The 26821-nt window shown below is 48.8% G+C and overlaps 1 protein-coding gene across 1 annotated transcript in view; it reads left to right on the forward strand.

Annotated features, from left to right (window-relative positions):
- LOC142258791 (uncharacterized) overlaps positions 1–26821 on the forward strand; it is a 122748-nt gene that overhangs the window by 33666 nt on the left and 62261 nt on the right. The window contains exons 5-7 of the mRNA XM_075331387.1: positions 223–800; positions 17682–17775; positions 21663–23094. Coding sequence (XP_075187502.1) covers positions 223–800; positions 17682–17775; positions 21663–23094 — 2104 coding nt within the window. The remainder of the gene's footprint in view (positions 1–222; positions 801–17681; positions 17776–21662; positions 23095–26821) is intronic.

A 26821-nucleotide genomic window follows, 5' to 3' on the forward strand; every position in this document is an offset into this window, starting at 1 on the left:
AACAACTTCTTTGCATCCAGATTTGAGAGCCATGTTCTTTTTGTCATTGCTTATGGGATTGGATCCTACGGTACTTGTGCACCAGCTACAGAAGTGCCGTGTATTCCATTTCTTTGTTGTTTTTTGACTGACATGTGAAAGAGGCCTTAGGGGGTGTCTGCTTTTCTGCTGAAGGGTCTAAAGTACAAGAAATAAACATTCTTGGTATATTTTTACCCCTAGACATGAGCGCAAAAAGAAAGAGCTATTCCGTCGAGTACAAGAAAAGAATCGTGGAGGACTCTCAGGGCAAAAATCTTACTGCTTTCTGCAAAGAGAAGATGCTGAATATCCGATTGGTCCGAAAATGGCGAGCAGATTACGGTAACCTCAGTCAACAAGAGGACAACGGAAATGCTAAAAAGCGCAAGTGTGGATCAGGTCGGCAACCATTATTTTCCGAGCTGGAAGACCTGATCTGTGAATGGGTTATTGACAGGAGAGCAAAGACTTTGGTTGTGAATAGGGCTCAGATTAAAGAATTTGCCCTTGCAATGGCACCACATTTCGAAATAGCCCCCGAAGAATTCAAAGCATCACAACACTGGCTGGATAGCTTTCTTCAGCGAAGTGAACTGTCTGTAAGAAGAGCCACAACACTGTTTAGGCTGGAAGATGCTGAAATTATTAAACGTGCATTTGCATTCAAGTCCTTTATTGATGACACTGACTTCTCTAAGTACAATCTTTCCAACATGATTGCTATGGATGAAACGGCAGTGTTTATGAGCCAAGCATCTCAACCAGCATCTCAACCAGCAGTACCTCAGTGTACATTCCCTCCACTGCTTACGAAAGTGCACGTGTTACCTGCATATTGGCAATTCGTCTGGATGGCATTAGACTGCTGAGACCCCACAACCAAACCAACCCCCCATGCCCGAACAAAACACACGTTTGTAATAAAACAAGTAAACTTTATTGGAGAGATAATCAAGTGCAAACATATAAAACTCTCATCTTTTGCTGGGCTGAGGTCGGTCACAGCTTTTACATTAATTTGTGCAAATATCAAAACCAACTTATACTGCTGTCAAGACGAGGCGTAATGCCAGGCCGGTCACCCGGCGCAATCAGCCTTCGCTTGACACCACCATTCCAGAACTGACCGCTGTGACTTAAATAGTTTAACATTGAACCAACGGGGAGGGAGGGTGGGACAGCAGCTTCCAGGTCTCACGGATGAGGAGAGACCGAAACCAGGAAATAGGGGGATTTTATATGGGAAACTGGAGGAGGAGAAAACACTGGGATTGGACACGGACAAGGGGGCGGACGGTTCGGGCATGGGAAGGAGGAATTAACCCCTTCAGACCGGGCTCAGCAGTCAGGGTGCATCCAGCTCAATATTACTGATATGCCCCACAGACTGCTGAGACCCCACAACCAAACCAACCCCCCATGCCCGAACAAAACACACGTTTGTAATAAAACAAGTAAACTTTATTGGAGAGATAATCAAGTGCAAACATATAAAACTCTCATCTTTTGCTGGGTTGAGGTCGGTCACAGCTTTTACATTAATTTGTGCAAATATCAAAACCAACTTATACTGCTGTCAAGACGAGGCGTAATGCCAGGCCGGTCACCCGGCGCAATCAGCCTTCGCTTGACACCACCATTCCAGAACTGACCGCCACGGAGGAGCAAAGTCCCTAGACAGCGCTCCGACCCCCACCCATTAAAAGAAGTGCCTGCTCAATGCCATCTTGAAGGCCTGATAAAAAAATATCGATGCCAATGTCCGACAAATGGACGCCATCCGGCAACATGAGGCTGGAGTTGTCCCCTTCCAGCTGCCTATGTCTGACGACTACACCACCCTTAAAGCGGAAGAAACGGGACATTCTCGCGTTCAAAGTACGGCGTGACCGCTCAACCGCTGCTGCGTCGCGAGCCCCCTGCCATGCAACGCGGGGAATTACTTCTGACCAAATGAGGACCAGCTCGGGAAAGAAACCGTGGAATTTATCCACGTCAGACCTCATAGTAGTCAGGAGCTCTGCAAGCCGGTAGGAACAAAGATCATTGCCCCCGGCGTGTATGAGAAGAATCACCGGGGACGCAGCAACTTGAGCGATGCCAACTACCTCCGGGAGAACCTGCGGCCACATCAGGCCTCTGATGCCCCTCCAATGCACGTCGAGGCCACGAAAGCCGAGATGCCTTCCACCCGGACGATACACCACTCTCTGGCCAGCCCAAAAAATATATGAGTGGCCCAACAGCCACACCGCCGGCCGTGCACCGCCTATGGAAAGAAACAGAATTAGTAAAGCAATAAATCAGGTCGAACGTAGCGCGCAAAGCAAGAAGAACGCCATCTACCAATGCGCTGAATCTCGGAATTGGACAAACCAGCTCTCGCGGCCTCGGTAGCAGCACCTATCCGAAAGGAGTGTGTACCAAATTCAGTAGGCGTCAGGCCAAATGATCGCAGGCATTTACGAAAGAGGGCCAAAAACTGGAACTTTGTGAGTGGTGAACCATCCTCGTGAGATAAGAAGGACACACCAGAGCGACGCACAGCTAGATAGTTGTTTACCAAAACAATGGGGCAGACAGGGCCAGGGATAGCGAATAAGGGGATCCAAGAGCCCCTGCCAGATGGGTCCGTTTTGGACTTACGGATGCGGATACGCAAACCCCCACTGCAAACTGTAACATCATTGTGCCGGAGGCCACCGGGACGGTGCTTCGACAAGGACAAAAGCTCACCAATTCGCAAAGCGCCAAAAAAGGCCAATCCAAAGGAAACCGCGAAAAGGGCGGATTCAAAGGGGGATGAGCAAAAATTACGGACGGCCCCAATGAGGCGAGCCAACAGTGCAAAAGAAATGGGCCGTCTATGCTCCCGGCAGGGGGTCAACCGACACCAACCACGAACGGCCCGACTGATAATAAAAGATTTTGTGACGTCCGACCAGCCGCGAAGCTTGAAATGGAAGGCGATGCCAGTTAAATGATTCCGGGCCACGGACCCAGAAAAACCAGAATCACGCAAATGAATCAAGTACCGAACTGTAGCTGCCAAACGGGCAGGTTCCGAACTGTCAATCGGGGGATGCCCCGCAAAATTCAGCCATTCCGACCATGCCTTACCATAAGCTAGCCACGTCACAGGAGCCACGGAAGCTCTCACCAACGGAATCAGTTGCTGAGAAGGAGGTTCCACATACTGACAGGGCAGGGCAAGCTGTCCGGCTGAGCGTGAGGGCAAAGCTCTCGGAATTTCTGTAAATGAAAACGAGAAAGAGCATCAGCAGCGGAATTGCGAAAACCAGGGACATGACGGGCACGAAACCAGATGTTAAGTTCCAAACATCTAAGGACTAATGACCTGAGTAATTTTATGACCGGGGTGAACGAGGAAGACAAATGATTAATTGCATGAACTACACTCATATTGTCAGTCCAAAACAAATTGCGCTTATTCCGTAGAACAGTTCCCCAAATAGCGACAGCCGCCACTATGGAAAAAAGCTCAAGCAAGGTTAAGTTGGAAACCCAGTCTAAGGCATGCCAGGAATCTGGCCATCGTTCAGCACACCACTGGTCATCAAAAATCACTCCAAAACCAAGCGACCCAGACGTATCAGAGAAAAGGGATAGCTCCTCATTAGTTATTTCCTCCTCCTGAAAGCATGTATGACCGTTGTACTGAGAGATAAACTCAGTCCAAACAATCAAATCAGCGCGCAGCGGAGCCGAGATCCGAATCCGGTGGTGGGGGAGCCTGACACCCCTGGTGGCAAGGGCCAGGCGACGAGAAAAAATACGTCCCATAGGCATGACCCGGCATGCAAACACCAGAAGGCCCAGTAAAGATTGCATTTGGCGTAAAGTAACGCTACGAACTGAACGAAAACCCTTGAGCAATGAAAGTAATGCAGAAACTTTGTCAGATGGGAGGCGAAAAATCATGGCCTCAGAATCGATTTCAATCCCAAAAAGGATAGTGTTGAAACCGGACCAACTGTTTTTCCTCGTGATAAGGGGACGCCAAATTTTTCCATGAGCCGGCAGAAATTATCCAACAAAAATTGACAGTGTGAGGAATCACCTGGTCCTACAAAAAGAAAATCATCCAAGTAGTGAGTGATGGAATGGGAGCCAGACTCCCATCTCACCACCCACTCCAAAAATGAACTGAAAAGTTCAAAATAATAGCAGGAAATCGAACAGCCCATGGGCAAGCACGTATCGTAATAATAAGAGCCATCAACGAACCAGCCCAGTAAATGGTGACAGTCGGGGTGAACGGGGAGGAGGCGAAAGGCCGACTCAATGTCAGATTTTGCCATCAACGCGCCCCTTCCGGCCTGTCGAACTAGCGAAACCGCTCTATCAAAAGACACGTAAGTCACGGTGGCATCTGCTTCAGATATGCCATCATTTACTGATGATCCTTTGGGGTAGGACAAATGCTGAATCAGGCGAAATTTGCCCGGTTCCTTTTTGGGAACAACACCCAAAGGAGAAACCCTCAAGTTGAAAAAGGGGGGTGAAGAAAATGGGCCTCGAATCCTGCCTGCTGACAATTCGCTTTCCAACTTCTGTAGTAACACATGATGAAACTCAGTAGCCGATTTTAGGTTCTGAGCAAACAAGGGGTCCCTACAAAAATTAAAAGGGATGAAAAAAACGAAAGTAAAACCAAAACGCAGCTGGGCCGCCGCCTCTTTATTGGGGTACTGGTCGAGCCACGGCCCCATCGCGAGGACGCTCACTGGCGTCCTTATCCGGCATGCTGGATGTTTTTGCAGGCAATTTTGCGGATGGACGGGTACACTTGGCTGCGGTATGAGGTCCACCGCAGGCGGAGCACTCGTGCTTGAATTTACAGAGGCCAAAGAAACGACAGTGGCCTTCATTGAATGACCAGCACGTGCCGGGTCTACGAACGGCCACTGACCCGGAGCCGGCGGTAGTGCTAGGGGCCGCTGAATGAAAGGGCTGATAAGCCTTCTGGGCCAGCATCAGTCGCAGCCATGTGTCCGTGGCTTTGACCCCCCAGCCTAGCTGGGGTTGGAGGGCTAAACGACGACGAAAATCTTCGTTGTAACGCCACCAGGCAGATCCCCCGTGCGATTTGTAAGAATTGTATATGGTGTCGAGATAAATGAACATCTCGCAGCAGCGCTCGGGGTGCTTCTGACCCATTACGCATCCCATAACACAAAATGCTTGCAGCCAGTTGTTCATAGACCTGGCTACTTTTGGCCTCCTTTCAAAAGGACGATCCGCCGATTGCCGCTCTTTATCAACGGTATGTTGATCGGTGGAAACCAAGGACCATATATCAATATAGTCATTGGCCCATATTTTTTGAACAGTCTCCTCGCTCAAGTGGGATCCCAAAGGGGTAACGCTGCAGAAGAAAGCGTCTCTGTGAATATCCGCGCGTGGAGGGGGGGAAGGAGGGAGGGGGGTTGGTTTGAAATTTGAGTATTAAATGAAGGGTTAACTAGTATTTTTCCCCCCGCCGCAGGCTGTAAATTTGCTAAAAGTGCTTTAAGGGCTGCTGGCATACCCGCACCATCCCCCCATGCCCCAGAGTAGTGGTACTCACCAGCATCCTGAATAGGGGCGACATAAGGCTCCAGTGGTGGATCAACGACCTCCACGGGCTGCGAACGCGCTGTGGGAGGACCCGACTCCCTCTGCGGGTGATGGTGACGTCGGTGATGATTCCCATGAGGCACGACGGAGGCGTCTGAAGAATCTGATGAGGCGGAAGGAGAGCGCCACCTTGATGAGCGAGAGCGGCGGCTCCTCCGAGAGGACCTGGAACGGCGGGAATGGCTATGTGCTCCATGCGACCTAGCAGGGCGCTCGTATCGCTCGGGGGTGTGCGATGACGCAGATGAATGTGTTGCTGAGCGTTCGCGGCGGCCGCGGCGGCTACGACCGCGGGCCAGAGCTTCAGCATTCATCTGTTCCAAAGCAATCATGGGGGCCTGTGAAGTGTGGACTAGTGGGAACAGATCAGATGGGGGGTGGGCAGACACAGCTGGCTGCACACCCGCAGATCCCTGCATAATGGTTGGCAAGACCAGCATCTGGGGGTTAATGTGTGCTGAAGGGCTTATTACTGCCCCAGCACATAAAGCAGGTTGGCTTTGAACAATATTTGCCTGTGCTGTTTGTGAAGGCTGGGTGGGAGGGGGAGGAGGCAGCACACCGCGCTAAAGATATGAAGACATTTCTTCATGACAGAAACGTAGAATGACTTTATTGAAAACAGAATGGAGAGCAATCAGCGTGGAAACTTTGTGAAGCCTAAACTGCAAGAGGATGTGACTTGGGTGAAAAATTCATGGGACAAAATCACTGACAGTTGCATTGCAAATGCACTACGAGCAGCGACCTGGACAAGAGGAGCTCATTTAAGGACAATGCTATTGCCAAACATGAGAGATTTGGGCCAATGATTCTGAAAGAAATGGAGTCACAAGAAATTCACCAAAGAATTGAAAGTTTGGATTGTTATGGTGATGTTCCAGAAGATGATGACATGACTGTCACTGAATACATCTTGCATTGTGATGTTAAATATTGTGATCAATAAATGTGCCATAGATTGTTGTACATGGAAGTAATGGCAGTAAAACATTCTTGATAGGATTCACGGTTTGTCTGGTTCTGCTGGTTTGTGATAAATACTGTACAGCATATAATAAAGTTTCAGGGATTTTTGTTCATCAATAATTGTGAATTTTTCTTCATGGAAAAATAAGACATCCCCTGAATATAAGATTAGTGCATTTTTGGGAGCAAAAATTAATATAAGACAATGTCTTATTTTCGGGGAAACAGGGTATATAATCACATAGGACGACACAATGACCGCAACGTTTAGGAAATTGTTTGTTGTTCTCTAATTTTAATCTCCACTTTATATAATAGAATACAGCAAATGTGTTCAATGCCACTTATGAATAAATATCAAAAAGAAAATAAGATGCAAAAACATAACTTTCAATAAACGTATGTGAAAGACCTAATATTTAGGCCAATCTATATATTTAATTGCCTTATTCTGTCTGTCTGTCTGTCTTGCTCCAAAATTGTGTCACCGTGACAGTGTCACCGTCACAGTGTCGTTAGCGTGACAACTGTCGGATTGGCCGCTGGGCTCGGCCTGGCCCCACCCCCCCCACGGATTGGCCGCTCGCCTCGGCCTGGCCCCGCCCCCCGCATGGGTTAGCCGCTCGCCCCGGCCCTCCGCACGCATTGCCCGCTCCAGCGTACACCGGCTCCCGGTACACATGTGCAGGGAGCCGGCATACGCTGATGCCTCGCCCGCTCGCCCCCGCCACACGTTGGCACACTCGGCCCCGCCCCCGGCGGACATAACCTTGCGATGCTGGGATCGTGAAGGAGCCGGTGTACGCTGGTAACCATGATACACATCGCGTAACTATAGGAAGTGCTTCCCTTAGTTACCCGATGTGTATCATGGTTACCAGCGAACACCGGCTCCCGGTACACATGTGCAGGGAGGCGGCATACGCTGCGGTCAATAATGAAGTGTCATGCAGCGGTGAAAGAGTTAAAGACACTGCAAGACACTTCATTACAGGCAGCGGGCACCCCCAGAAGAGAAGACAGAAGAAAGAAGACCCCGCAGTCATACTCACCAGACGCCGACCGGGAGCAGGTGAGCGCATCAAGGTCCTGCAGCGGCGGAACACACACACGCACACACATAAGAACAGACACACACACATCAGATCACACTCACTCACTCTCACACACACAACAGATCGCATCCACACACTCACAACATCCAGTGATATTGCTTACTTCTCGGCGGCGATACTGTTCGTGCAGTGACCTTCCAGGACCTGCCGGAGGATCACATGGCCGGAAGCATGTGGTATCTCCGGATGTTGTGAGTGTGTGAGCGTGTATGTGCGATATCGTCAGTGTGTGTATGCGATCGGATGTGTGCGTGTATGCGATCGGATGTGTGCGTGTATGCGATCAGATATGTGCGTGTATGCGATCGGATGTGTGCATGTGTTCTGATGTGTTAGTTACGCGATCGGATCTGTGAGTGTCGGCAGAAGGCAGAGGAGAACGGCGTGCAGCACAGCTGCTGGGACCGCCCACCGGAGGGCACAGGGAGAAGTGGGGTGTGAGTGTATGCGATCAGATGTGTGCGTGTATACTGTCTGATGTGTGACTGTGGAGCACGATGGGGAGTGCGCAGCATGGGGGATGGAGCACGATGGGGGGTGCGCAGCATGGGGGATGGAGCACGATGGGGGGTGCGCAGCATGGGGGATGGAGCACGATGGGGGGTGCGCAGCATGGGGGATGGAGCACGATGGGGGGTGCGCAGCATGGGGGGTGCACAGTATGGGGGATGGAGCACGATGGGGGGTGCGCAGCATGGGGGATGGAGCACGATGGGGGGTGCGCAGCATGGGTGATGGAGCACGATGGGGAGTGCGCAGCATGGGGGATGGAGCAGGATGGGGAGTGCACAGCATAGGGGATGGAGCACGATGGGGGGTGTGCAGCATGGGGGATGGAGCACGATGGGGGGTGCGCAGCATGGGGGATGGAGCACGATGGGGGTGCGCATCATGGGGGATGGAGCTTGATGGGGGGTGCGCAGCATGGGGGATGGAGCATGATGGGGGGTGCGCAGCATGGGGGATGGAGCACGATGGGGAGTGCGCAGCATGGGGGATGGAGCATGATGGGAGTGCGCAGCATGGGGGATGGAGCATGATGGGGGGTGCGCAGCATGGGGGATGGAGCACGATGGGGGGTGCGCAGCATGGGGGATGGAGCACGATGGGGGGTGCGCAGCATTGGTGATGGAGCACGATGGGGGTGCACACCGCCCCCCAAAACACACACACAGCGCCACACGCACACCGCACAACACACCACACACACACTGGGAACTACAAACACTGCCCTACACAGACACCCACACACAGACAACGCCGCATACACACAACAAGCAACACACAAACACCGCTGCATACACAAATATACGCACATACCGCGCAACACACACTGCACAAAACATACCTCCCCCAAAACACACACACACTCCACACCCACACAAACCGCGCAACACACACAGCACCACACACAGACAACACTGCAGACACACAGCCCTCCACAAACAACGCAACACACACAACGCAACACACATACAACACCGCTCTCACACACCCCCACACCCAGACAACACCCAGAACATTTACAGTGCCCTACACAAACACTGGCAACTACACACAACAACATTGATATATATAACTAAAATCATACATTAACTACACATTAAATTCTAGAATACCCGATGCGTTAGAATCGGGCCACCTTCTAGTGTAACCATAAGCATCCCCGACTGTTATCAGGATATAAGGCGTGGATAACACGTGGAAACACAATCTATATATTTTTTTCATTTTTTTGTTTTTTGTTTGTTTAGTTTGTTATATTTGTGGCATCCCTGAGGGGCTGTCTCTTGTGTGGCTTGGTCTACGCCTTATATCCTGATAGTAGTCGGGGATGCTTATGGTTACATTGGCCTCGGTATTAGGTCTCTTCTATACTTTTATTGAAAGTTATGTTTTAGCCTCTTATTTGCTTTTTGATATCCACTTTATATAATGCGAGACATTCATACACTGCAAGTGACACCCAGTGGGCCGAACACCGAGCACCGAACACCGAGTATATCCGAGCACCGAGTATATCCGAGCACAGAGTATATCTGAGCACAGAGCACAGCGCTGCTCCCTCCAGTGGTTACATTGATAAGGCACCCAAACTCCAAAAACTAATTTTTTTTCACTACAAACACCGAACAATAATGTTCAGGACCGGTCATGTCTACTCCTGACCCCACACATAACCGTCCCCTCATCCAGAGTCCTGCATATGTGACGCCCTGGCACAGCCAGGGTGTCACATAAAGAGTTAATCCTCCTTGGTAATATGATCTCACACGGTGCAGCATGACAAAGCACAGCCCCCAGTGTAAGGGAAAAGCAGAGGAGAGGGGAGGGGCTGGAGCAGACAGTGTGTGGAGAGCAGACAGGACGGAGGTCTGAAGTGTAGCTCCCGGCTGGGAGTGGAGGGTTCTCCAAAAGGGCCGGGGCAGGCCGTAGTGAGGAAGGGGCCAGAGGTAGCCGGAGCCGGGTGGTGGCCCCTCGGTACCTGGGTTCCCGGATCACTACAGGGGAGTGATTCCCCGTTCCCGGCTGAGGAGACAGAGGAAGAGAGAGAGGAGAAAAAGACACTTGCTGCAGGGAGAGAACAACCAGGGCTGCTGCACCGTACGTAGGATACAAACACCCCGTACCGAAGGCTGCGGACACCGGCAATTCTTAGTTCACCAGTGACTCCGTGTGACTTTATTGTGAGTACACCCGTGCCCTCGGGCACCGCACTGCAGCACTGCGCCCTGCCGCCCCCTGCTTACCCCATCATCGGGCCCCGGGACAACCAACCCCCCTACCCACGGAGGGGACATAACAACTACGCTGCTCCCTGTCATCGCTCCCGGGATCCCCTTCTAGAGCAGCGGTGGTGTTCCACCATCACCACAACCGTGGGTGGCGTCACGGACAATCTCCCCTAACAAAACCCCTTTTACTGTGGAGCCTGGGATCACAGACCGGGTCACGCTGCCGTGATACCCACAGAAGTGACTCTGTGGCCCGGATCTGAGTACCCCTGGTCCCCGGGCGAAACATTTGGCGTCACGAACAGGATCGAACCCATCCAGTTATCTGGAGGAAGTGCGCCTTATTCTGGACTGTCAGCGGTGATCCGCTGCAAAAATCTTAAAGTCACCATCTTTGCCGCCATTTTGGGCGTGAAAATCTCCCGCCCAGCACCTTCTTCCCCAAGCGTTGGGCGCGAAAAAGAGGCTCCGCCCCCCCGAGAACGCGGGCGGAAGTGAAGCTCCGGAGGACCGGAAGCGAAAGAGAAAGTTTAAAAGTTGCTGGTAGGACTGCTCCCGAGTACCAAGGGGGAGCAGTAGAAAGGAACCGCAGCTTATGTGACAAGGACTGTGGAAGCAGGGACGCCAGGACTCTGCCAGCATTTGGTTCCTGGAAAAGGCCGCCGCAGCGATGCACCGAGCCGTTACCCCTGTTACCGGTAGCGGAGCCCGCAGCGCCTGTTGGGGAGGACCCAGACCTGGGGTCCCCAGGCCTCACCTTTGTCACCACCCTGCCACCGGCCCCGGCAGTCCGCCCGGCCGCGACGGAGATGACGACGGCTCCGGCAGTCCGCCCGGCCGCAACGGCAGCGAAGTATCGGTCCCGTTGACCAATCTGGAACCGTTTCTGGACTGGGGTCAAGGGGTGCTGCCTGGGCTTTAGGGGCAGCACCAAGGCTAGGTTGTTTGGGTGGGTGACTGAAGGAACCGTTACCCTGTTATTATTAAAAGTGTTGGACTGTTACTGCAATGTTAAAGTGATGTGCATCCCGTTTTGGGAGGATTGAAAATGTTTGATGTTTTATCTTTTCCAGTTTAATAAAATGTCGGTGCCTAGCCGGCCCGAGGACGGGCCGTGTTTTACCAAGGGGGTGTGTGACGCCCTGGCACAGCCAGGGTGTCACATAAAGAGTTAATCCTCCTTGGTAATATGATCTCACACGGTGCAGCATGACAAAGCACAGCCCCCAGTGTAAGGGAAAAGCAGAGGAGAGGGGAGGGGCTGGAGCAGACAGTGTGTGGAGAGCAGACAGGACGGAGGTCTGAAGTGTAGCTCCCGGCTGGGAGTGGAGGGTTCTCCAAAAGGGCCGGGGCAGGCCGTAGTGAGGAAGGGGCCAGAGGTAGCCGGAGCCGGGCGGTGGCCCCTTGGTACCTGGGTTCCCGGATCACTACAGGGGAGTGATTCCCCGTTCCCGGCTGAGGAGACAGAGGAAGAGAGAGAGGAGAAAAAGACACTTGCTGCAGGGAGAGAACAACCAGGGCTGCTGCACCGTACGTAGGATACAAACACCCCGTACCGAAGGCTGCGGACACCGGCAATTCTTAGTTCACCAGTGACTCCGTGTGACTTTATTGTGAGTACACCCGTGCCCTCGGGCACCGCACTGCAGCACTGCGCCCTGCCGCCCCCTGCTTACCCCATCATCGGGCCCCGGGACAACCAACCCCCCTACCCACGGAGGGGACATAACAACTACGCTGCTCCCTGTCATCGCTCCCGGGATCCCCTTCTAGAGCAGCGGTGGTGTTCCACCATCACCACAACCGTGGGTGGCGTCACGGACAATCTCCCCTAACAAAACCCCTTTTACTGTGGAGCCTGGGATCACAGACCGGGTCACGCTGCCGTGATACCCACAGAAGTGACTCTGTGGCCCGGATCTGAGTACCCCTGGTCCCCGGGCGAAACACATACACTGAGGAGCTGATCATGTGACCCTGACTCCTCCCCTCCATGTGACATCATCACAGGTCCTGTAAGCACAGAGCAGCCATATATCTAGTGTGCGGCTCTGCAGGTGGAGGTAGGTGCAGGGTATTATATATCTAGTGTGCGGCTCTGCAGGTGGAGGTAGGTGCAGGGTATTATATATCTAGTGTGCGGCTCTGCAGGTGGAGGTAGGTGCAGGGTATTATATATCTAGTGTGCGGCTCTGCAGGAGGAGGTAGGTGCAGGGTATTATATATCTAGTGTGCGGCTCTGCAGGTGGAGGTAGGTGCAGGGTATTATATATCTAGTGTGCGGCTCTGCAGGTGGAGGTAGGTGCAGGGTATTATATATCTAGTGTGCGGCTCTGCAGGTGGAGGTAGGTGCAGGGTATTATATATCTAGTGTGCGGCTCTGCAGATGGAGGTAGGTGCAGGGTATTATATCTAGTGTGTGGCTCTGCAGGTGGAGGTAGGTGCAGGGTATTATATATCTAGTGTGCGGCTCTGCAGGAGGAGGTAGGTGCAGGGTATTATATATCTAGTGTGCGGCTCTGCAGGTGGAGGTAGGTGCAGGGTATTATATATCTAGTGTGCGGCTCTGCAGGTGGAGGTAGGTGCAGGGTATTATATATCTAGTGTGCGGCTCTGCAGGTGGAGGTAGGTGCAGGGTATTATATATCTAGTGTGCGGCTCTGCAGGTGGAGGTAGGTGCAGGGTATTATATATCTGGTGTGCGGCTCTGCAGGTGGAGGTAGGTGCAGGGTATTATATATCTAGTGTGCGGCTCTGCAGGAGGAGGTAGGTGCAGGGTATTATATATCTAGTGTGCGGCTCTGCAGGTGGAGGTAGGTGCAGGGTATTATATATCTAGTGTGCGGCTCTGCAGGTGGAGGTAGGTGCAGGGTATTATATATCTAGTGTGCGGCTCTGCAGGTGGAGGTAGGTGCAGGTTATTATATATCTAGTGTGCGGCTCTGCAGGTGGAGGTAGGTGCAGGTTATTATATATCTAGTGTGCGGCTCTGCAGGTGGAGGTAGGTGCAGGGTATTATATATCTAGTGTGCGGCTCTGCAGGTGGAGGTAGGTGCAGGGTATTATATATCTAGTGTGCGGCTCTGCAGGTGGAGGTAGGTGCAGGTTATTATATATCTAGTGTGCGGCTCTGCAGGTGGAGGTAGGTGCAGGGTATTATATATCTAGTGTGCGGCTCTGCAGGTGGAGGTAGGTGCAGGGTATTATATATCTAGTGTGCGGCTCTGCAGGTGGAGGTAGGTGCAGGGTATTATATATATAGTGTGCGGCTCTGCAGGTGGAGGTAGGTGCGGGGTATTATATATCTAGTGTGCGGCTCTGCAGATGGAGGTAGGTGCGGGGTATTATATATCTAGTGTGCGGCTCTGCAGGTGGAGGTAGGTGCAGGGTATTATATATATAGTGTGCGGCTCTGCAGGTGGAGGTAGGTGCAGGTTATTATATATCTAGTGTGCGGCTCTGCAGGTGGAGGTAGGTGCAGGGTATTATATATCTAGTGTGCGGCTCTGCAGGTGGAGGTAGGTGCAGGGTATTATATATCTAGTGTGCGGCTCTGCAGGTGGAGGTAGGTGCAGGGTATTATATATCTAGTGTGCGGCTCTGCAGGTGGAGGTAGGTGCGGGGTATTATATATCTAGTGTGCGGCTCTGCAGGAGGAGGTAGGTGCAGGGTATTATATATCTAGTGTGCGGCTCTGCAGGTGGAGGTAGGTGCAGGGTATTATATATCTAGTGTGCGGCTCTGCAGGTGGAGGTAGGTGCAGGGTATTATATATCTAGTGTGCGGCTCTGCAGGTGGAGGTAGGTGCAGGTTATTATATATCTAGTGTGCGGCTCTGCAGGTGGAGGTAGGTGCAGGTTATTATATATCTAGTGTGCGGCTCTGCAGGTGGAGGTAGGTGCAGGGTATTATATATCTAGTGTGCGGCTCTGCAGGTGGAGGTAGGTGCAGGGTATTATATATCTAGTGTGCGGCTCTGCAGGTGGAGGTAGGTGCAGGGTATTATATATCTAGTGTGCGGCTCTGCAGGTGGAGGTAGGTGCAGGTTATTATATATCTAGTGTGCGGCTCTGCAGGTGGAGGTAGGTGCAGGGTATTATATATCTAGTGTGCGGCTCTGCAGGTGGAGGTAGGTGCAGGGTATTATATATCTAGTGTGCGGCTCTGCAGGTGGAGGTAGGTGCAGGGTATTATATATATAGTGTGCGGCTCTGCAGGTGGAGGTAGGTGCGGGGTATTATATATCTAGTGTGCGGCTCTGCAGATGGAGGTAGGTGCGGGGTATTATATATCTAGTGTGCGGCTCTGCAGGTGGAGGTAGGTGCAGGGTATTATATATATAGTGTGCGGCTCTGCAGGTGGAGGTAGGTGCAGGTTATTATATATCTAGTGTGCGGCTCTGCAGGTGGAGGTAGGTGCAGGGTATTATATATCTAGTGTGCGGCTCTGCAGGTGGAGGTAGGTGCAGGGTATTATATATCTAGTGTGCGGCTCTGCAGGTGGAGGTAGGTGCAGGGTATTATATATCTAGTGTGCGGCTCTGCAGGTGGAGGTAGGTGCAGGGTATTATATATCTAGTGTGCGGCTCTGCAGGTGGAGGTAGGTGCAGGGTATTATATATCTAGTGTGCGGCTCTGCAGGTGGAGGTAGGTGCAGGGTATTATATATCTAGTGTGCGGCTCTGCAGGTGGAGGTAGGTGCAGGGTATTATATATCTAGTGTGCGGCTCTGCAGGTGGAGGTAGGTGCAGGGTATTATATATCTAGTGTGCGGCTCTGCAGGTGGAGGTAGGTGCAGGTTATTATATATCTAGTGTGCGGCTCTGCAGGTGGAGGTAGGTGCAGGGTATTATATATCTAGTGTGCGGCTCTGCAGGTGGAGGTAGGTGCAGGGTATTATATATCTAGTGTGCGGCTCTGCAGGTGGAGGTAGGTGCAGGGTATTATATATCTAGTGTGCGGCTCTGCAGGTGGAGGTAGGTGCAGGGTATTATATATCTAGTGTGCGGCTCTGCAGGTGGAGGTAGGTGCAGGGTATTATATATCTAGTGTACGGCTCTGCAGGTGGAGGTAGGTGCAGGGTATTATATATCTAGTGTGCGGCTCTGCAGGAGGAGGTAGGTGCAGGGTATTATATATCTAGTGTGCGGCTCTGCAGGTGGAGGTAGGTGCAGGGTATTATATATCTAGTGTGCGGCTCTGCAGGAGGAGGTAGGTGCAGGGTATTATATATCTAGTGTGCGGCTCTGCAGGTGGAGGTAGGTGCAGGGTATTATATATCTAGTGTGCGGCTCTGCAGGTGGAGGTAGGTGCAGGGTATTATATATCTAGTGTGCGGCTCTGCAGGTGGAGGTAGGTGCAGGGTATTATATATCTAGTGTGCGGCTCTGCAGGTGGAGGTAGGTGCAGGGTATTATATATCTAGTGTGCGGCTCTGCAGGTGGAGGTAGGTGCAGGGTATTATATATCTAGTGTGCGGCTCTGCAGGTGGAGGTAGGTGCAGGGTATTATATATCTAGTGTGCGGCTCTGCAGGTGGAGGTAGGTGCAGGGTATTATATATCTAGTGTGCGGCTCTGCAGGGGGAGGTAGGTGCAGGGTATTATATATCTAGTGTGCGGCTCTGCAGGGGGAGGTGTGTGGAGATTCCCCATTACTGGGGCAGGCGGCATTAACCCCTTCAGCTCTGAGACTTTCTTGGAGTTTTTCTCTCGCTGATTTCTATGAATTGTGAGGTTTTTGTTCCTTTTCCTCTGATACATACAGACGCCCCAACTATGAGAGGCCGGAAGTGAGGAAACCCGTCTGCCCTCAGTCCTCGGCCCCTTTTTGCCCTCAGTCCTCGGCCCCTTTCTGCCCTCAGTCCTCGGCCCCTTTCTGCCCTCGGTCCTCGGCCCCTTTCTGCCCTCAGTCCTCGGCCCCTTTCTGCCCTCAGTCCTCGGCCCCTTTCTACCCTCGGTCCTCGGCCCCTTTCTGCCCTCGGTCCTTGGCCCCTTTCTGCCCTCAGTCCTTGGCCCCTTTCTGCCCTCGGTCATTGGCCCCTTTCTGCTCTCGGTCCTCGGCCCCTTTTTGCCCTCAGTCCTCGGCCCCTTTTTGCCCTCAGTCCTCGGCCCCTTTCTGCCCTCAGTCCTCGGCCCCTTTCTGCCCTCAGTCCTCGGCTCCTTTCTGCCCTCGGTCCTCGGCCCTTTTCTGCCCTCAGTCCTCGGCCCCTTTCTGCCCTCGGTCCTCGGCCCCTTTCTGCCCTCGGTCCTTGGCCCCTTTCTGCCCTCGGTCATTGGCCCCTTTCTGCTCTCGGTCCTCGGCCCCTTTCTGCCCTCACACAGTATAATGTTCCCCCAGAATATTCTCATTATATGTTTCCCCTTATTCTCTCCAGTAATTGTATTATTACAGCGGATTCTTTATGATGTTACATCGTCATCTTCTTCCCATTCAGGTCTCTACAATATCGGATCCTCTCAGTGGAGATCTTCTATAGAAGAGAATTCTCCTGATTGCCCCGTGAAGGATGGATATGGACAGGGACAAGATGGCGGAGAGGATATTACACCTCACCCTAGAGATCCTCTTCCGGCTTACTGGAGAGGTGAGAGATTCTGATGACGTCACATTACATCATTCTTATCTATGGGAATAACAGATGGACAGAACTGGAGAGGTGAGGACTCTGGAAATGTCTGGAGTGAGATTTATTACTGTGTCTCTCCATAACCAGGATTACACAGTAGTGAAGAAGACCTCTAGTGAGCGCTGTCAGGCCCCTGTGTCTGAGGGATGGGGAAGACCCCTGAGCCCAATCACGGGGCCTCCACCTCACCCCCCGATACATGAGGACATCAATGACCAGAAGATCCTAGAACTCGCCTACAAGATGATTGAGCTGCTGACTGGAGAGGTGACACTGCTGGGAATGCTGGGACATTATACAGTAACGCTATGAAGGGATCGGGGGTGACGGTATCATTGTATGTGTCAGGTTCCTATAAGGTGTCAGGACGTCACCGTCTATTTCTCCATGGAGGAGTGGGAGTATTTAGAAGGACACAAAGATCTGTACAAGGACGTCATGATGGAGGTTCCCCAGCCCCTCACATCATCAGGTAATAGACAGGACTAAATACACACGGCCTATAATTATCTGTATGTAAGGAATGAATTCAGTCCCTGTATGTGTTTCCTCCAGGTCTATCCAGTAAGAGGACAACACCAGAGAGATGTCCCCGTCCTCTTCTCCCACAGGATTGTAAACAAGAAGATCCCGATGTTCCTCAGGATGTGTTTCCTCCAGATCTATCCAGTAAGAGATATCTACTCATGTACTTTCTGCACTAATTTGTGTTTACATTTTTAGGCTTTCTGCTGTTTTTTTCAGCTGTATTTTCTTTGCTTCTGCTTCTTCTGCTGTTTGTTTCTAGTCCCTTCTCTATGTTGTTATGAAGGCAACTCAAAGACCTGCAGATGGTTCATGAATGCCCTGTTTCCCCGAAAAGACGACATACACCGAAAATAAGACCTAGCACGATTTTATGGGATTTTTGGAGAATGCTTGAAATATAAGCCCTACTAAAAAAAAAACCCTAGTTACAGTCAGGGCCAGCGTTAGGAGGAGTCAAATTGAGCAATTTCTCAGGAACCCCACTCTCTTAGTGACCACATCAGTTGTATTCTAAGGTTGATTGTTTAAGAACCTTTGACTTCAAAGTCATGTGACATGATGTAACCAAAGGTCTCTTAATTGCAGGAGTCTAAACTGAACAGGACACAGGCTGGCATTAGGGGAAAGGAAGAGCAAATTAGAATTGTGCGACTTTTGTAGGTTGGCCAGAAGAAGGGTGTGAAGCTAACGCTTCTCTCATTCATAACAAACTGCGGCATTCCCTATGACAGAGATTTCACTCCAATCCCTGACGTAATTTTTCAGTGTCCATCACTGGTATTCATGAATTAGAGCCGTAATGTTTATCTGCACAGACCGCAAGACCCTGCTACCTGCTTTGGTTAGAAAGCCTAAAGGTACCGTCACACTTAGCGACGCTCCAGCGATCCCACCAGCGATCTGACCTGGCAGGGATCGTTGGAGCGTCGCTACATGGTCGCTGGTGAGCTTTGAATCAGGCAGAGCTCCACAGCGATCAGAGATTAGACACTGGCCACCAGCGACCTGTGTAACCACGCTGTGCTTGGTAACCATAGTACACATCGGGTTACTAAGCAAAGCGCTTTGCTTACAGTTACCCGATGTGTACCTTGGCTACGTGTGGAGGGAGCAAGGAGCCGACTTCTAAAAGCTGCGGACGCTGGTAACCAAGGTAAATATCGGGTAACCAAGCAAAGCGATTTGCTTGGTTACCTGATGTGTACCTTGGTTACCAGCGTCCGCAGAAGCCGGCTCCCTGCTCCCTGCACATTCAGATCGTTGGTCTCTCGCTGTCAAACACAGCGATGTGTGCTTCACAGCGGGAGAGCAACGACCAAAAAATGGTCCAGGACATTCAGCAACGACCGGCGACCTCACAGCAGGGGCCAGGTCGTAGCTGGATGTCACACACAGTGACATCACTAGCAAGATCCGGCACACTACCGATTTCCCATAAACCAAAAAAGAATGCAGTAGTTGGATGTCAAAATCCTTTTCTTTTATTTCATTTTGTAAGTGCAGAAATGTGAAAAAAACGGTGCTGTACAATTGTCCGCACTTACAAAATGAAATAAAAGAAAAGGATTTTGACATCCAACTACTGCATTCTTTTTTGGTTTATGGGAAATCGGTAGTGTGCCGGATCTTGCTAGTGATGTCACTGTGTGTGACATCCAGCTACGACCTGGCCCCTGCTGTGAGGTCGCCGGTCGTTGCTGAATGTCCTGGACAATGTCCCGGAGTGTGCCGGAGTTAGCCTCTCATGACTGTTTATTTTCTCCCGAGCACCTACAAGAGGTGATGCGAGGTCTTCATTCCTTCACTAATCACTAGCAAGATCGCTGTTGCGTCACAGAAACCGTGACTCAGCAGCGATGTTGCTAGCGATGTCGCTTAGTGAGACGTAGCCTTAACGCAGGCGTCACACGGTACGATCTATCGTGCGATCTTACCCGCCCCCGTCGTTTGTGCGTCAAAGGCAAATCGCTGCCCGTGGCACACAAAGTCGGTAAACCCGCGATGTCGCGGTGGGCGGCGAACAACCACTTCCTGAAGGGGGAGGGACGTTCGGCGTCACAGCGACGTCACACAGCGGCCGGCCAATAGAAGCGGAGGGGCGGAGATGAGCGGGACGTAAACATCCCGCCCACCTCCTTCCTTCCACATAGCCGGCGGGACGCAGGTAAGCTGTGTTAATCGTTCCCGGGGTGTCACACGGAGCGATGTGTGCTACCCCGGGTACGATGAACAACCAGCGCAAAGAAGAAAAAACGATTTTTTAAAAATTAATGACGTGTCAACGATACACGATTTGTAACCGATTTGCGAACGGTCAGAGTCGCTCGTAGGTGTCACACGGGACAACGTCGCAAACAATGCCGGATGTGCGTCACGAAAACCGTGACCCCGACGACATATCGTAGGATAGATCGTCTCGTGTGACGCCCGCATAAGGATAGGCCATCAATTTTACAATCCCGGACAACCCTATTAAATATCCGGCATCTGTCTGTAACTATTATATTAGTCTTTGAAAAAAATCTCTTTAAATTGTCTATGCTGTTGGTCAATGTTACAAGGAGATTTTTTGCAGATTTTCACAACTATCATGGTGGTTTCAGGATCTGTGGAAATTATAGATTCTGGTACTCTGCATGTTAACTTCTCTGATGTCTGTGAGCAGCGCAGGGAGACGTAGGCATCGAACCACAGGCTTGGGCAGTCTAGCAAGAGTTATTCTCTGCTGGGCTGCTGGTTAATTTCTTTGATCACATGCTGTAGGGGAGCCAGTATCATTCTCTCCCTTTCTGTATATGCTGGCTGGGCTATTTCATTAATGCCAGCTATAATTTACCTATACTGGTCTGGTGAGGTGTTGTGATCCAGACTTACAGGTAGTTGTTGTGCATTATTGCTGTGAGCTGTTGTTGTTCTCTTTTTATCGCTGCCTTCCTGCTCTTGCTTTTCTCTTTAGTCTCTCACTGTTTATTTCTGTGAGTTTGCATTATGTCCTGTCTGTCTTAATCTGTGTTTCCCATCTGTCTTAATCTGTGTTTCCATCATACTACTGCCCCTTCCTTCCCGGGGGGGGATAACAGATTAGATCTGGTCAGGAGAATAGTAAGGTATGGGACTCTGGCGTCTCCATCTTCAAGGATAATCCAGAGGTTAGCAATAGCTTAGGGTCCCCTAGCGTGAGGGACAGTATAGGAGCTTCCTGTCCCTCATTATCCTGCAGTCACATTGTGACAATCAATCAGATTATTTACTGTAGCACATTCCAGAGAACTGGTGCTAGGAATGGGATATCCGCATTAACAAAGATGCAACTCTTAAGGCCGCTTTACACGCTGCGAGATTGCTAGCGATATCGCTACTGATAGCACCTGCCCCCATCGTTTGTGCGTCATGGGCAAATCGCTGCCCGTGGCGAACAATATCACAGGTAAGCGTCACACGAACTTACCTTCCTAACGACGTCACTGTGGCCGGCAAACAACCTCTTTGTTAAAGGGGCGGTTCGTGTGGAGTCACAGCGACGTCACACAGCAGGCCACCAATAGAAGCGGAGGGGCGGAGAGCAGACGCAAGAACAACACTCCCACCTCGTTGCCGGAGGACGCAGGAACAATGTTGTTCGTCGTTCCCGGGGTTTCACACGTAGCGATGTGTGCTGCGTCAGGAACGACAAACAACCTGCGTCCATAACAAGCAACGATATTTTGAAAATTAACGATGTGTCAGCAATCAACGATTTGTCAGCAATCAACGATTTGGGGAGTATTTGGGATCGTTAGCGGTTGCTTGTAAGTGTCACACGCAATGACGTCGCTAACGAGGCCGGATGTGCGTCACGAATTCCATGACCCCAGCGATATCTCGTTAGCGATGTCGTTGCATGTAACGGGGCCTTTAGATGTCGAAATTGGACAACAGATTCAGAATACATTTTTTCCTAATTTAATTTATCATGTTCGGGTTTAAAAAAGTAAAAGTACTTTCAAGATAATATCATTAAAAAATAATAACATTGTGTTTATTTTTAGCAGATGACTGTATTGGGAGTTCAGATGGAAATCTTATATCTTCAGAATTTAGAACAGATGCTGAAAGTATCACACATGATACATATGAAGGGCATGCTGCTGTCCCAGATTTACCTCCAGTCCTTCCTCGGAAAGCTTTATCATCTGATCTTTTCAAAGAAGTCCAAAATTCCGATTTATCACAGAATTGTCAGCAAAATAAAACTTACGGAAGGGATGTGGAACATGAAATGGCTCATACAAAGGAGAAACCATTTTCATGTTCAAAATGTGGGAAATGTTTTACCAAGAAATCATATCTTGTTAACCTTCAAAAAGTTCAGACACATGAAAATCCGTTTTCATCTCCTCAATGTGAGAAATGTTTTGCTCGAAAATCAAACCTTATTGATTATCAAAAATATCAGACTGGGAAGAAGCTATTTTCATGTTCAGAGTGTGGGAATTGTTTTAAATGGAAATCAGAACTTGTCCGGCATCAAAGATTTCACACAGGGGAGAAGCCATTTTCATGTTCAGAATGTGGGAAATGTTTCCACCAGAAATCAGATCTTGTTATGCATCAAAGATCTCACACAGGAGAGAAACCATTTTTATGTTCAGAGTGTGGGAAATGTTTTATTCGGAAATCAGATCTTGTTATGCATCAAAGATCTCACACAGGGGAGAAACCATTTTCATGTTCAGAGTGTGGGAAATGTTTTAATTGGAAATCACTCCTTGTTACACATCAGAAAATTCACACAGGAGAGAAGCCATTTTCATGTTCAGAATGTGGGAAATGTTTTAATTGGAAATCAGAACTTGTCCGGCATCAAAGACTTCACACAGGGGAGAAGGCATTTTCATGTTCAGAGTGTGGAAAATATTTTATTTGGAAATCAGATCTTGTTGAGCATCAAAGATCTCACACAGGAGAGAAGCCATTTTCATGTTCAGAGTGTGGGAAATGTTTTATTCAGAGATCAGAACTTGTTAGGCATCAGAAAATTCACACAGGGGAGAAGCCATTTTCATGTTCAGAGTGTGGGAAATGTTTTATTCAGAAATCAGAACTTGTTGGACATCAAAGATTTCACACCGGGGAGAAGCCATTTTCATGTTCAGAGTGTGGCAAAGGTTTTAGTCAGAAATCAGACCTTGTTAGACATCAGAAAATTCATAAAGGGGAGAAGCCATTTTCATGTTCAGAGTGTGGGAAAGGTTTTAGTCAGAAATCAAACCTTGTTTCGCATCAGAAAATTCACACAGGGGAGAAGCCATTTTCATGTTCAGAGTGTGGCAAATGTTTTATTCGGAAATCAGAACTTGTTGGGCATCAAAGATTTCACACCGGGGACAAGCCATTTTCATGTTCAGAGTGTGGAAAATGTTTTATTCAGAAATCAGACCTTGTTAGACATCACAAAATTCACACAGGGGAGAAGCCTGTGTGAAAAGGCTCCACCGTGAGTGGTTCTAACCACACAAGGGGTTTCACCAACAGTAGATATAACAAGACTAGGTTTCAGCAACTCAGTAGAATTAGATCACATTCTGCTGAGCCTTGTGTGTCATCGCCACTACTAGCCAGTGGTGGAGACAATAGGTCACAAAACATTGACCAAGCGACCCCTCCTGTACGGACCACTACCCCCTACAGTCCTTGAGGAATACTCATCTCTTCCTCCTTCTATTGAGGTTATTAAAGTACACATTTCTTCTTCTATTGCTCCTATCACTACTAATACAACGCTTATGTGGGCAAATACTCTGTCCTCGGATGTTAATAAGGTTTTTGATACCAATACAGACAAATCCAACACTGATACACAACAGGATTTGGCTATCATTCAGACGCAAATTGATAAATTGAGGAAAGAGAAATCTGTGGTTTCTTTGATGGTAGCTAATTCCAGAAACTTTAAGGAGATTGGAATAGTTGACTCTGTATCTAACCCTCTGGCATCTGATACATATATCAACCCTCTAGTATCTAACACATGTAACAAAACTTCATTTGATTTGCTTCATCTCTCCATTCATTATAATATAGACGATTTTACTGCAACCCCTGGTTCATCCTCTACACTACCTGATCATAATAAACTTATCACTATTGATAATTCCACTAATGCTGCAACATTGGTGCCTTTTTTTACCCAAGGCCACCCCCGGTCAGAACAATGTGATAACCAATTATCTAACTCCCAAGTCAGTAAAAAGAAAAAACGTTACAGAGGGACCAGAACTGGAGCCAAAACAAAGCAGAAAAGGGAAAAAAGTTTATCTGCTGGATGCTTAAATAAGACAAATAATATATTTCATCTTTCAGATTATACACCTACTACTGCTGAAATTTCTTTACTTAATAAGGGCCTTTCTTTTTGTACCACTTTTAATATAAAAGATTTTTATTTATTTACCGATCTACAGACATTTATTAGAAAATTGACTCTGCAGAGACACTATACCATTATGGCGGGTAGGGCGACATCCAATAGTACACTGTTAGGTTATTCGGTCACCGATCAATTCTTACACACTGACTTTAAAAGGACCTCTAATTTTTATCCAACGGAAAGTAAAGGACACAATTTACACACATTCTGTAAAATGGTGCTTCAGGATTTCAACCTGTTAAAAAGCCGATGTGGAAATATTCCTTGGAACTTATCCAGATCTGAAAAGAGGGCATTAAACTCACTAAAAGGGAATAATGATATTATCAGACCAGCGGATAAAGGGGGGTTGTCCTACAGAATAAATCAGACTATATAGCACAGGCTTTTAGAATCTTATCTGATCCCACGAATTATCAGCAGGTGACACAAAAGGATTAGCAACTAGAGATGAGCCACTCCCCTAGAGTTCGAGTTCGGTTCGGTTCGTCGAACGGAGAATGGAGAACATGTTCGACGAACCAATTCGAACCCCATTGAAAACAATGGCAGGCAAACAGAAACACATAAAAACACATAGAAAACACCTTCTAAGGTGTCCAAAAGGTGACAATCAACTCACAAGACACCACAAACACATGGAAAAGTGACAAGGATATATACTCATGCGAAAACAAAAAAGCTGGACGAGTAAAAAGAGGAGGAGACAGATATCAGAGTATCAGCAAGTGAACATCGATGCCATTACTGTGCAACCTGAGCCTTGCTCATTTTGGGCTTCCAATCTGGATAAACTGCCTGAACTTGCCACTTACACCTTGGGGATCTTGTCGTGTCCCGCAGCCAGCGTTCTCTCGGAACGTGTCTTCAGTGCTGTTGGGTGTGTGCTGACAGATAAGCGCACGCATCTGTTCAGTGAAAATGTGGACAGACTAACGTTCATCAAGATGAACAAGTCATGAATCAGCAAGGACTTTTCTACCCTGTGTCATCCAAGGGAGATGAAAGGCTGGTGGATTTTTGATAGTGCTTCATGCAAATCAACTTTTTAAGTTTGCAACTGTGGGACAATTGATGCCAGTGAAGTGATGTGTGTGGCCCAATTTTTGGAAAAGAGGGAGACTGTGGTTGGAGTCCGTTTGCTGTGTTTTACATGATTTTAGAAGGGCATAAAAAGTTGTTTAAAAGAACTGAAGTCCTCAGTGGTTGATACCTTTTAATGGCTAACTGAAAAGATGGTAATAATAGCAAGCTTTCGCGACTACTCAGGTCTCTTCATCAGGCATGGTATAACACAACATCTGAAGAGTCACATATTTATACACAACATGACATAGAATAGTGCAGTAAAAAAAAACAAAAAACAAACCCAAGTTATATGAAACAGAACTATCTCTATGGCAGGGGGCAAACTGTTGTGGCCATAAATATTGCTGCAGTTCAGTGTGAAAGTTTTATTGTCCTCTCATTAGTGTCTGGACCCCGTTTTTCCCTGAGGAAGCCATCTGGATATGGCGATACGCGTTGGGGGGGTTTTGCTTTAGGTCTCCACCTCCTCCATGACTGCTTTTTCACCATTGCTCTGTTTGCCTTAATGGGAATTATTTTCCATGCCTCTTTTTCCATCATTGTGATTCTGGTAAAGATTATGGTGTTGTATATATTTACTTATATGTAAAACTGCTTTATTCCATCTTACAAGCTTTTCCATGCCCTATCCTATGGTTGATTGGATTGATATATGTATTTGGGCATTTTTGCATATTGATTTTTACTTATTAATGTATTAGCCATTTGTCTTTAGGACTGACACTTATATCTTTGGTTTTTTGGGTTTTTTTTTTGCATGCTATATGATTATGCTTCATTGATGTTATTGATTGCAGTAGGCTTATGCTTTATTATAGCAAACCTCTGATGTTTATTGTACTTCATGTTTTTAGATGTTTTTAACTATGTTCGTGTTTTTCCTACAATAAACTTTTGAATATTTATTGCCATTATTGTTTTGGTGATCTCCTCAGCACACCACCCTTTTCTCCTTTTCATTGTTGCTGCTTTCAGGTGTGCATTTGGAGGATCCCATTTATATTGCCTTAGTGCCCTCAAAATGTATTTTTTTTTCAAATGGTCCAGGGATGTGACACGCTCGGATGGTCAGAGGAGCACATCTCTTAACTGATGTAAAAATACATGAATCCATGAGACACATTCATTCCTGCTCTGAATGTGTCAAAGGTCATCATAAGTTTGTACTTCCATAGTCTCCTGTCTCTCTGGGACATGAAATTTCCTTTCAATACCAGCAATTTCATGTCCATGATGCTGTGGTCTGAGTTACAAAAATGTTTGGCCACAGGTAGATCTATTCTTTTTTCCTTAATTGTGTGGCGGTGAGAATTCATCCTTGTCCTGAGCTGTTGTCCTGTCTCCCCTACATACAGACCCCCAGTTGGACATTTTGTACATATAATTAAGTACACCACATTGGTTGTGGTGCAGCTGAAGGTACCTGGGATCTTGTTGTCCTGATGTGATCTGGGAATCTTTATCCTGTCCGTTGTCAATATAAATGGACAGGAGAAGGGGCGAAGTCTTCTTCAGTTCAGTGCAGACTGAGCTATTAGACTGAGGGGCTTCGTACGTTACACTGAGAGGACCGAGGGGCTGCAGAAGTGTGAGGACCTAGGCACTGTTTAGGGTTACTTGCTGGGAGCGTTGCTTGGGGAAAGGGGTTATTATTATTATTATTATTATTTATTATTATATAGCGCCATT

This window comes from Anomaloglossus baeobatrachus (assembly GCF_048569485.1).
Source record: "Anomaloglossus baeobatrachus isolate aAnoBae1 chromosome 5 unlocalized genomic scaffold, aAnoBae1.hap1 SUPER_5_unloc_11, whole genome shotgun sequence".
Lineage (NCBI taxonomy): Eukaryota > Metazoa > Chordata > Amphibia > Anura > Aromobatidae > Anomaloglossus > Anomaloglossus baeobatrachus.